At 56.2% G+C, this 11,950-nt stretch overlaps 1 protein-coding gene across 2 annotated transcripts; it reads right to left on the bottom strand.

Annotated features, from left to right (window-relative positions):
* Positions 1-2,794: 2,794 nt before the first annotated feature.
* KEAP1 (kelch like ECH associated protein 1) lies at positions 2,795-11,695 on the bottom strand. Of its 2 annotated transcripts, none has more exons than XM_027050575.2 (6): positions 11,432-11,695; positions 8,291-8,976; positions 5,429-6,114; positions 4,146-4,351; positions 3,692-3,868; positions 2,795-3,531 (listed from the first exon to the last, which is right to left on the bottom strand). In XM_027050575.2, the coding sequence occupies exons 2-6, from the start codon at positions 8,927-8,929 to the stop codon at positions 3,365-3,367; spliced, it is 1,875 nt and encodes a 624-aa protein (XP_026906376.1). In that variant the 5' UTR covers positions 8,930-8,976; positions 11,432-11,695; the 3' UTR covers positions 2,795-3,364. The 2 variants fall into 2 exon arrangements, with proteins under 2 accessions (XP_026906376.1, XP_026906375.1); XM_027050574.2 differs by lacking the exon at positions 11,432-11,695 and adding an exon at positions 11,049-11,404.
* Between the last annotated feature and the right edge of the window lie 255 nt (positions 11,696-11,950).

Genomic DNA, 11,950 nt, shown 5'->3' with positions numbered 1-11,950 from the left:
ACCTAAACATCTGTCAGTAGTAGAAGAGATAAAACACAACATGGGTAGCTGGTAAAAGGAATGTGTGTGACATCACACATGGAAAGATCTAGAAGTCTGAGGAGGAAAAGCAAGTTGAAGAATAATCCAGGCAACATTGTGCCACTTTTGTAAGGAAATACAGAACATTACTGCATTATGTGTGTGTGTGTGCGTGTGTTTAATTTAGAGGGGGCTAGAATGGAGAGATAGTAATATTTCAGCTCAATCTATAATGCTCTAATTTTTTTAAGTTAATACTTAGGTATTTAACAAAGAGAAATGAACATGGCCCACAGGGCCCCATCTGACACCATGTTCCTACTCCCTCTCAGAGCTTCATCCAGACTTGCTTCCCAGTGCCTCAGGACCTTTGCACATGATGTTTCCTCTGTCCAGAATCTTGCCCCTCCTTTCTCCACCTAGTTGACACTATCAGTTCCTTTGGATTTCTGTGAGAAAGCCAACTGCTCAACAATGCTTTCTCAGGGCCTCTGACCTAGGTCGAGCTCCTGGCTTTCAGAAAGCTTACCTTTGAGCTTAATTACATACGTATTTTGTGATTATGAACTCTAGCTCTATGAGAAAGAGGCAGTGTCATGTTTGTTTCTTACTGTGTCTGAACACCTCACTTCACATCTGGTAGAGTAGCCATTCAAGAACTGGTTGGAAGCATTAAAGCCTAAAGGCTAGAAAAATAGGACTGTGTACTTGCCTAAAACAGTTGTATCTTGAGGCCTCAAAAGCCGACACACCCCAAAACACTGTCACTTCCCTTCTGGAACTGCGGCCTCCTCAAAGGTTCTCTACCTCTGGCTGCTTAAGGTTGAAGCCACCCAGGAGCATTCCTAATTCTCTGCCCTTCTTATCTAATCAGTCTCTCCACCAGTAGAGTCGACTTCACTCCCACAACCTAATCCAAACTGCCATCCTCTCTCACCAGGCTAATGCAATAGCTGCTTGGCCTTCCCCGGTGCGCTCCAGGTCCCAGCCACGTCCACACAGCTTCCAGAGCCATCGACGTACAAATGCAAACCTCACCGTGACCCTCAGCTGCCTGCCACTTAGCACGGTTTTAATATTGCTTCTGCAGCCTCTGGCTTACCTGGAGAGTTGGCCCGGTTTCCTGGGGACTGAGGGGTCCTGGGACGCCAGGCTTTCAGTGTTCAGACCGGGAATGTCCTGGGCAAACCAGAACGAGTTGGAGGCCCTGCTCCGCTGCTAGGCTATAATCTCCATGAGGGCGGGGATCATTTGGGGCCTGTTCACTACCGTTGCCCCAGTGCCCAGCACAGCAAGGTCTTTTTTAAATGGCTGTTTTTGCGGAGTTTGAAAGGGAACGTAAATACTTACCTTTGTTGGGCCAGCAGCTTACACAGGGCCTGTTGCCCAGTAGGTGTCCCAAGTACCATTTTTGCGGGTAAGAAACTGCACCTGACTGCTGATTCCCGAATTGCTTTACTGAATCAGCTAAACCTGACCTCCAGAGGGGGAAGGAGATGCCACTCTGGGACAGGCCGTGTGGCTTCTGGCCACTGAACTACATGCAAATTCCTCTGTACTCTAGATTCGATCACTGTTTCCAGAACCACCGATCTACACACTGACCCCCACGGGAGCCCCTTCGATTCCTTCTCACGATCACAGTGGTAGAGCTGCTCGAATCTGACCTCTACCACTTAGTGGCCACGTGACCTCAGGCAAGTCGCTTCTCCGAACCTCGATCTGTAAAGAATTCAGGCTTGCCCTTCCTAGAACCCAGCACTCTCGAGCATCAAATCATGTGTAGAAACACTCTGCCAATGCTAAGAGGCTATCCAGATGTTACATTTGCAACTTCTAGTTCTCCCCCATCCACTCAGTGCAGCCAACGCAGACTTGTTTTCTGGTTCCAGGAAGCGGCCCAGCCAAGACAGCCTTCAGGTGAACCGAGTGAATGAAGCTGCACAGATGGGCAGTTAGACTTTCCCTGGAAGGGAAGGAATCAAATGTTTCCTGGCTCAGCTACTTGGGAGAGCCTATGAAACTCCTCATAGTTGAGGTCATACTTCTTTCCTGTGCTCCACTCTCCCAGCACAAACAGAGTTAATCGGCTTAAGAGATCCAGGCCAGGGACGCCTGGGTGGCTCAGTTGGTTGAACGTCCAACTCTCGATTTCGGCTCAGGTCGTGATCCCAGAGTCGTGGGATCAAGCCCTTGGTTGGGCTCTGCACCAAGCGTGGAGCCCGCTTAAGATTCTGTCTCCCTCTTCCCTGCTTGCGTGCTCTAAATTGAAAAATAAATAAATAAAAGAGATTGAGAGAGAGAGAGAGAGATTGATCGATCGATCGATCCTGGCCATGTAATGCCTTCACAGGAATTGTTCAGAAGAGACCAGGCTATATGGAGCCTAAGAACATTCCCAAGAACCCCTTTGTCTTTTTAATACCCAGGCGCCAAAACAAAACGCTCAGTCTGTGTGACTGAAGCACCTAAGAATGACTGGATAGATTTTCAGTGACTTGGAAGGCATGTTGGGATGGTTTGCCTTACAACAGAGCTCCAGGGAGCCCTAAGAGAGGTGTCAAGGAGCTGGGTCATTGCCTTCAGAGCAGCCAAAAGTGACAAAGTGAGCCCTGTGTGGCTTGTCTACGGGGAGAAAGATGCCCTACATGTCAAGTTGATGGGCAGAGATAACGGGCTGGTTTCAAATTCAAAGTCGAAATCAAAGACTTGGATACATCTCAGAAGACTTCTTTCTGTCCCCAGGTTCGAGACCTCCAGCTGAGAGCCCGGGTGGAAGACACTAGTTAGTCTGTTCTTTATTTTCATTGGAAAGTTATATGGTTACTTATCAACAAAATTGACTGTCCAGGGCAGAGATATCCAGTGGTTTCTATGTACAGGACCATCCCTGGGGTCCACACCTCCGCAGAGGCCTCACCCCTCGAGGCCTCAGTCAGCTCCTTCCCAGGCCTCCAGGAACCAATCACAAAGACACAAGGAACAAAAACGGGGCCGACCTCGGCACCTGCTTTCACCCCGAGGGGAGGTGGCGGCTGCTGGTATGGGCCCCGGGCCTATTCTCAGGGAGTGGGTGCAGGGGCCTCTCTCCTGGGAGCCTGCCCTCATGCCTCCCCTGCCCAGAAAGGCTCTCTTGGACATTCCTGGGACTACTCTGACAGGCTCGTGGGTCCCACTCGGGCCTTCTTTTCTCTCTGCTTGTCATTTTAACACTGAGGCATCTCAGCCTCCCGTCTTGGAGGATAAGCATTTGCTCTGGCGCCTTTTCTTTTGCCCCTGTTTTTGTACAAAAACAACAATACTCTCAATCGGACCGTGTTTTTGCCCAAGAAACAAAAGTGGCTCAACAGGTACAGTTCTGCTGGTCGATCTGCTTTCGGCAGGGTTCCATGGTGACGGCGACACCCACGCCGCTCCGGCCGGATGTCATGTGGGTCACCTCGCTCCAGGTGTCGGTGTCTGGGTCATAACACTCCACACTGTCCAGGAACGTGTGACCGTCGTAGCCTCCTGCAGGGACAGCAGAGGACACAATCACCCCCTCTGAGGGCAGAGGAAAGAAAGAGGGGGAAGGACCCACAAGAAGCCTTCCTGCTGGGATTTGAGCCCACCCCCAAGAGACGGGGCTAATCAGTTTTCTCCACCCAGGTTTCCGCCCCCAGGGCCTCACCCAGAACGTAGATTCTTCCCTGGTGCACAGTAATCCCCAGGGCACTTCGCCGATGCTTCATGGGAGCTACAAAAGTCCACGTTTCTGTCTCCACATCATAGCGCTCCACGCTGTTCAGCTGGTCCTGACCATCGTAGCCCCCCGCAGCATAGATACAGTTGTGCAAGACACAGACTCCTAAACCGTACCATGCAGAGAGGGTGACTCCGGGGCCTGGCATTGGGGGCCTAGCCACCACCTTCTTGGGGGCGCCCTCCCCGCTCCCCTCTCCCGGGAGACCCTTTAGAAACAAAGCCGCAAGAGAAGAGCTTGGACTCGGTCAGAATCTAGCTCTTGTGTGTTGTGCCACAGGGTTTAAGATCAAAACAGGAAGCCTTCCCCAGGCCTGGCCGAGTTTCATTCTCAGGAGTGGGAGGGTGTCCCTCCACCGTCCCCTCCCGCAGCCCCCACCCACCTGCCCCACTTCGGATGGTGTTCATGGGTGCGATCATCCGCCACTCGTTTCTCTCTGGGTAGTAACACTCGGCTGAGTTGAGGCGGTTTGTGCCGTCAAAGCCCCCGACGGCATAGAGCAAACGGTTGAGGACAGCCACTCCCACCCCGATCCTTCGAGTCAGCATCGGGGCCACCAGGTGCCACTCGTCCCGCTCTGGCTCATACCTGCAAAGGAAGGACAGCGACAATGGCAGTCGTAGCTGACCTCGGGGGAACACGTACTGTGACCCGATATTCTGCCAGTTCTGTGGGCACTCGAGCTCTTTCATCCTTCTAGCTATTCTCTGAGGGAAACTGAGGCTCACAGCCATCATCTGTTCAAGGTCACGCGTACGTGTGTTGCATGCTGGTGGCCACACCCTGCCCCACGGCGAGGCCCCGTGCTGTTATGTGTCATCCCACCCAAACCGCACCCAGCCTGTTGGGCAGGTGGTCCCCACTGCCATCTCCCGTCACCTCCGGTGACAAGATGGAAGCACAGAGGGATGATATGGCATGTCCAGGGTCGCCAAGGACGTGGCGCTGGGGTTTGACCCAGCCTTCTAAGACACCAGAATCCTAACTCTAGCAACTAGGCTACCACGCAGGATGGTTTTTGTCCAAGTGTGGGGCTTACTTAAAATTCCCATTGCCCAGCCTCACTCCGAGCCCACCACTGATGCCAGGTCTCCAGCAGTGGGCTAGGGAGTTTGTTTTAACAAGTGCTCCAGGTGAGAACTGTATCCTGGATCACACTTCTGCAAGAGGAGAGGGCAGAGGACTGGCTGTGCAAAAGCAGAAAGACCAAAATACTCAGCTTCTAAACGCAGGGTCACCATGCAGTTGTGCAGGTTGTGCACTGTACAAGGGTACCATATCCCAGGGGCACCTTCCACACAGAACACCTCGTACATCTGTTTATTATGGCAATTTTGAGGCAGATGGCAGCGAGGTGTGGTTTAATAAAATTTAGCATTTTACAGTAACTTCAAAATCATAGAACTCTTTCCAGACCTGCAGAAAAAGAGTTGTATGGGTTTGTGACAGCCCTGTAGGCAATTCCCAGGCCCAGACACATCATCCAAGGTCCCTGACCCTACCATCTCCCAGGAATTTAGCTTCACCTGGAGGCGTCCACTCCCTGAAGGTAGGGCACAGAGAGACAGGCACTTGACAACAGGGGAAGTCTCCACATCCCAATGGGTTGGGACCCGGTAGCAGTGGGACCCTCAGCGTCCACCCCCTCCGGGCCCTGCCACTCACCTCTCCACACTGTTGTGGTGGATGCAGCCATGGGAGCCACCCACGGCATAGATGTGCCCGTCGATGACCCCAACCCCAATCCGATTGCGTGGCACGCTCATGGGGGCACAGGGTGACCACTGGTTGGTCATGGGGTTATAGCAGTCCAGGGCACTGGAGTCGGTGTTGCCGTCGGGCGAGTTGTTCCGGCCACCCACGGCATACAGCAGCCCGCCCACGACGCAGCCTGCCAGGCCACTACGAGGCACCTGCAGGTCTGCCAGTCGGAGCCAAGTGCCATCGCTGGGGTTGTAGGCCTCCAGGTAGCTGAGCGACTGGCGGAAGTAGCCGCCGGCGGTGTAGATGAGCCGGCCCACTTTGGGCGCCCGACAGGGCATCACCTGCGTGGGCTTGTGCAAGGTCAGCTCCTGGAAGATCTTGACCAGGTAGTCCTTGCAGCGGGAGTCCGCCTGCAAGATCTCGCACTTCTGCAGCTGCATCTGCAGGAAGCGGGGTGTCAGCGAGTGGCATCGCACAGCCCTGAGCAGCGCCTGCACGTAGAACCGTCGCTGCTCGCAGTCGTACTTGACCCAGTTGATACAGGCGTGGAAGACCTCGGACTCGCAGCGCACGTTCAGATCGTCTCGGCTGATGAGAGTCACCAGCTGGCAGTGGGACAGGTTGAAGAACTCCTCTTGCTTGGCCACCTGTAGAGGGCATTACCGTGGCAGGCTGATTCCCGCGTGCCGCTCCCCTGAGCCCGCCACGGCGGCGCGAGCTGGGGGACACGTCTCTCAACCTGCCTCGGACAGTCTCAGTGGCCAGTTTGGTAAAACGGGGATTTGAACGGTATAAACTTCACAGGTGGCGAAGATTAAATGAGCTGGTGCCACACATGCCAGGCATATCAGAAGTAGGCACTCAGGTAAACGGGCAAAGAGACGATGTACCACGTACCGTTTTGTTTCGTTTTGTGCTTGACCTACAAGTTTACCCGTTTGTTGTTTTTTTTTAAACAACCTTACTTTTTCTTTGTTTTTCTTTTTAAGTTTCTTTTTTTTATTTTAAGAGAGACAGACAGTGCAAGTGGGGGAGGGGCAGAGAGGGAGAAGGAGACAGAGAATCCCGAGCAGGCTCAACACTGTCTGCGCAGAGCCCGACGCGGGGCTCGAACTCACAAAACCATGAGATCGTGACCTGAGCTGAAACCACGAGTCAGCCGCTTAACCGACTGAGCCATCCAGGCACCTCCGACCTTACTTTTTCAAAAGGGTAGATTGGCTAAAAAGGAAAAAGTAGCAGCACTAGAATGTTCTAGAAAAGTGTAGGCTCTAAAGAAGAAGGCTGAGCTACAATATGGCCCACTACTTTCTAAGAAGGTGACTTGGGCAAATACCTGAAACGCTCCAGGCCTTGGTCTTCTTCCTCTGTAAAGGGGGTTTGTGTTAGCAGCTACCTCACAGCCGGGCGAGGTAGCCAACTATATAGTAGGGTAGACAGGGCCCCAGGCAAGTATTTCTTGTCAGGTACCAGTCTATAAAAGCAATTTCGGTCAGCCCATATCAGCAGGCCACCAATGCTCTGGTAGGTACCCCAAGCCCATGCAATCCTTTTAAAGAAACATTATGCAAGCCTGTTGGAAAGCCCTGCTCACAGACCACCTTTCTGGAAGCCATAGGCCCTAGGACCAGTGCCAGAGGTCCACAGGGCATCTGGTCACCCCACATGTGTGGTAGAAGGGAGAACATCTGTCCCTTAAGGGGAGAAATGGAAACCAGGGCACTATCTACCCCGGCTGATCCTAGCCCCTGGAGGAGGGCTTTGAACATTTCCAGGAAGAAGGGGCGCCTGGGTGGCTCAGTTGGTTGAGCCTCCGACTTCGGCTCAGGTCATGACTCACAGTGTGTGAGTTCGAGCCCTGCATCAGGCTCTGTGCTGACGGCTCAGAGCCTGGAGCCTGCTTTGGATTCTGTGTCTCCCTCTCTTTCTGCCCCTCCCCTGCTCACACTCTGTCTCTCTCTCAAAATAAATAAATATTAAAAAATTTTAAAGAGAAAGAGAGAAAGAAAGAAAAAGAGAAAGGAAGGAAGGAAGGAAGGAAGGAAGGAAGGAAGGAAGGAAGGAAGGAAGGAAGGAAGGAAGGAAGGAAATTTTCAGGAAGGCACTCTAAACCACGGGACTCTCCAAGGCTTGGGACCTGGGGTACAGCCCTCTTGGGCCAGACCTAGGGGTGGTACTTCCTCTTAAGAGAGTTGAGAAAATCCAATGCTTTGAAGAATGGAAATCACTTAGAACCGGGGTTGGCCCAGCCAGCGCTCAACAAACACTTATGATTATCATCATCCCAAGGGCACAGCCACCAGTGGGTGCCACCCAAGAATTTGGGCTCATCACTGTGATTTTATAAGGAATCTGTCGTTTTATGCTCACAACTTCCTCCACTCAAAAACGAAAATGAAACCAAGAACAGTGTAAGGACGACACTGCGTCGACCAAAGAAAACTCGTCTAAGGGTCACATCTGAGGTAGGCAGCATGTCACGGGTGTTCCATAAATATCTGCTGACGGCCTGAAGCATCGGGCCCTGCTCCGCACACCCCAGGGCTGAGCTGCTGTCATGTTCCCTGCATGGGAACAAGCTTCATGGGTCCATCTTCGTGGGTCACTGCCTTCCCTTGACCCCGGAGAAGTCAGTGACCCACGAAGATGGACCCATGAAGCGCTCACCTTCCTCGGCTGTTTCCCAGAGTCACCCCAGGTGTGTAGACTAGGACCCCAGAACCCTGTTTTTCTCCAGCTCCCTGATCTGACCCTTGTCCATCCGTCGCTGGTCCTTCTGATACCGCCCCCAAGCCCTGCCTTACGTCTCCCCCCACCACTCACCTCTCCGAAGTGCATGTAGATGTACTCGCGGGCTCGCTGGTGCAGCTCGGCACAGCCGATCTGTTCGGCGAAGTTGGCAATGCCAATGGCGTTGCTGGGGTCCAGCTGCTGCACCAGGAAGTCGCTGCAGGCGCGGACGACACTGTCGATCTGGTACATGACGGCGCCGTTCATCACGTGGAGCACGCACTTCTCACCCATGGAGATGGAGGCCGTGTAGGCAAACTCAATTAGGCGCTCCATGACCTTGGGGTGGATGCCCTCAATGGACACCACCTCCATGCCCTGCTCCCGCAGCCCGTTGGTGAACATGGCCTTGAAGACAGGGCTAGATGAGGCCAGCACCACCTTGTGAGCCATGAACTGGGCGGCCGGCGCGTCCTCGTATTTGACCTGCAGTGTGACATCACACAGCTGCTGGCTGAGCCGCAGCTCGTTCATGATGCCAAAGGCCTGCTTGGTGTGGTCCTCTAGCGTGTAGCTGAAGGTGCGGTTGCCGTGCTGGGAGGGCGTCACCTCGGCTTTGCACTCGGTGGAGGCGTACATCACCGCGTCCCCTGCCCCCTCGGGGCGCTGTGACCTCAGGGGAAGGAATCGGGTGCGGGCCCCAGCCCCGCTAGGCCTCGGTTCTGGCTGCATGGGGTTCCAGGTGACAAGGGACAACACCACCACGGGCACTCAGAGGCCTGGAGGAGGGAGAGCACAGGGCTGGGGCAGGGCCTGGGGTCGGGCCTCCTTTTATAAGATAAAGCGACTCCTAGACCAGTTTTCCTTCCCAAGCCCAGGTGAAGCAACGTCTGTTTGTGCTAACTGCCACATGGCCCCACCAGCCCAGGATTCCATCTTAAAAACACGGGTCAGGGGCGCCTGGGTGGCTCAGTCGGTTAAGCGGCCGACTTCGGCTCAGGTCATGATCTCGCGGTCCGTGAGTTCAAGCCCCGCGTCGGGCTCTGTGCTGACAGCTCAGAGCCCGGAGCCTGTTTCGGATACTGTGTCTCCCTCTCTCTGACCCTCCCCCGTTCATGCTCTGTCTCTCTCTGTCTCAAAAATAAATAAACGTTAAAAAAAAAAACAAAAAACAAAAAACCACGGGTCAGATGATGTCCCTCCCTTGCTCAGAATCCCCCCACAACTCCCCACAGCACAAAGAGTAAAACCAAACTCTTCAATGGCCTCGTAAGCCCTACACAGTCAGCCTCCGTCCACCTCTCCCCTTGGCTCACTCTGTTCCAGCTTCCCTCCCTTCCTAGATAGAGCATGTCTATTTTTTTTTTATGTTTACTTATTTTTGAAAGAAAGAAAGAGAAAGAGCATGAGCGGTGGAGGGGCAGAGAGGGGGTGGACAGAGGATACGAAGCGGGCTCTGTGCTGACAGCAGAGAGCCCGACACGGGGCTTGAACCCATGGACAGTGAGATCATGACGTGAGCCAAAGTCAGTCAGATGGAGCGTGTCTAGCTCCTTCTTTCATTCTCCTCGCCAACATTTACTGAGTATCTACTGTGTGCCAGGCGCTGTTCTAAGCACTGGAAACACAGCAGTGAGAAAGGGGCATAAACTGTGCCCCCTTGGAGATGATGAGGGATGGGCCATAAGTAAAATAAGCAGGAGTTGAGTATAAATTATGGTTATTTAAAAACAAACAAACAAAAAAGACAACAGCACTGTGATAGTGTGACTTGGGGCAGTTACTTTAAATCACGTAGTCCAGGGCTCTGTTAGAGCTGAGACCAGAAGGATGTACACACCAAAGGGATGGATGTTCCAGGCACAGGGAAGGGCAAGGGCAAAGGCTCAGAGGCAGAATGAGAGAGACAATCTGGGGACTCGGAGGAGGGTAATGAGAGCTACTGACGACTAAAGGGAAGGTTTCCATGAAACCTGTGGAGTCTGGAGGGCCGGGCCATTGAGCTGCCCTTCTGAAAGGTCCTTCAGGGAGAAGACGGGGAAATCTGCAAGAGGCTCCCCAGGTTCTCCATTTATCTTTCCCGGGCTCCGCGCACAGTCATCTCCTTCCTGTTTTATTTCCACCGCAGCACTTGTCAGAAACCGAAATGAGCTCCGAGCTCCGAGGCTTGCTCTGACGGATGGCCCAAGCCCCGGGCCCTCAGCCCCAGCGCTTCAGAAGGCAGGGAGCCCTGCGTAGGTCACGGTGGTGCCCACCCTCTCATGTGCCTCCCCCACGGCCTGCCCGGGGCCTGGCACTGCTCAGGGGTCAGTAAGCGAGTGGCTGGCTGGCTGCCCGCTTCACTGTGCCTGCCAGAGCACCCTCCTCCACCGGGGCCCAGGGCGCCGCTTAACCGCCTCTCCCCGGCTGAGGCCCCTGCCCTGCCTCCTGGTCTTTGGCCAGTCGGTGAACGGTGCCCCTTGGACACTGGACACTTCCCCCCCACGAAGCAGATAAGTGGGGGACTGCGCATGCCCTGCCTGAGCCGCCACCGAGGCCTGGAGAAGGGAGGAAGTGACCCCCGCCGCAGCCTTTCGACTGCCAACCCCAGGGCGCAGACCAAGCTCCCCAACGCGCCGCGCTCCCCGGCACCCGGTCCGAGGGGCACTCCCTGGGCCTCTCGCCCGGCTTGCGTAGCTCCCGGGCCACCCCTCGAGTCGCGCCGTCCAACAAAAGGCCAGGACTCGAGCCGCGCCCTCCGCGGGGCCGCGGGAACCCCAAGGCGACCGGGCCCGCGGCGCCCTGTTCCCCGACCCCCGGGGCCCTCCCGGCCCGCGGCGCCCGCAGCCAGGGCGCAGGCCGCCTCACTCACCCCGCCATGGCCGCGCTCGAGCTCCGCCTCCGTCGCCCAGGCCCGGGCGCCTCCATCGCTGCGCGCCGGGGGGAGGCGCGGAGCGCGCGCAGGTCACCATGACTAAGCAGAGCCGGGCGCCGGCCGTGTCAGAATAAAAGTCCCCGCGGCCCCGGGGCCTCGGGCGGCGGGGACGGCAGAGGGGCCGTTCTCCCCGCCCCCGCTCCCGCGGGCGTTGGCGGAGCAGCGCAGCCCCAGCGCGGCGACCACTACGCCCGTCACTACGGCGCGGCGCACCCGGCCGCGTGGTCGGAGCCGCCGTGAATCGGCCCCGGGTTCGAGGCCCGGAGCGCCCCTGCCTGCACCGGAGATCGGTGGACAGCCCTCCCGGCCGGCGCGCTCACCTCGGCCCCCGCGTAGCCTCGTAGCTCTCGCCGCGAGGTGGGGATGCCCGGGGCGCCGCGGCGGCTCCGGGCACAGTGGTGCCACCCGCGCGTAGAGCTTCCGGGAAACCCGAGGGTCCGGGGCCCGGCCGGGGCGGCTCCCGCCTAACTTTCGCTGTGGGGGGGCCTGAGGGCGCCTCCGCTGTCGGGGGACCTTGGCTCCGGGGCCGCAAGGCCAGCGGGGTCTTGGACGTCGGGTGGGGGGCGGCCTCGGGAAGGCCTGGAAGGAGGCGGGGAGAGGGCGGGGAGGGCGCGGCGGGGAAGGAGCCGAGATTCCCCGCCCTTCCCGCAGGTGCCCGGCGCCCCTGAGCGAGGAGCGGGCGAGGGCGAGGGTACACGGCCGGGCGGGCGCGGTCCGTCCCCGCTTCTCACTGTCCCTTCCATCCGTCCGATTTCGTCGTCTCAGCGGCGCGGGGCTGCTCTCCCCGACCCGCTCTGCTCTCGCGAGCCCCACACAGCCCAGGCCTCACGGTCCAGCGG

This window comes from Acinonyx jubatus, chromosome A2 (assembly GCF_027475565.1).
Source record: "Acinonyx jubatus isolate Ajub_Pintada_27869175 chromosome A2, VMU_Ajub_asm_v1.0, whole genome shotgun sequence".
NCBI classification, from domain to species: domain Eukaryota; kingdom Metazoa; phylum Chordata; class Mammalia; order Carnivora; family Felidae; genus Acinonyx; species Acinonyx jubatus.
Note: the sequence above shows the minus strand (reverse complement) of the source record. Positions and strands in the feature narration are given on the sequence as shown.

Excerpts from the sequence above, each read along its gene's own strand:
- KEAP1 (XM_027050575.2), bottom strand. The coding sequence starts at position 8,929 with ATGCAGCCAGAACCGAGGCCTAGCGGGGCTGGGGCCCGCACCCGATTC. Across the intron at positions 6,115-8,290 it reads TCTACATGCACTTCGGAGAG|GTGGCCAAGCAAGAGGAGTT; the intron begins GTGAGTGGTGGG and ends TGCCCTCTACAG. Across the intron at positions 3,869-4,145 it reads CACCATCCGAAGTGGGGCAG|GAGTCTGTGTCTTGCACAAC; the intron begins GTGGGTGGGGGC and ends GGTACGGTTTAG.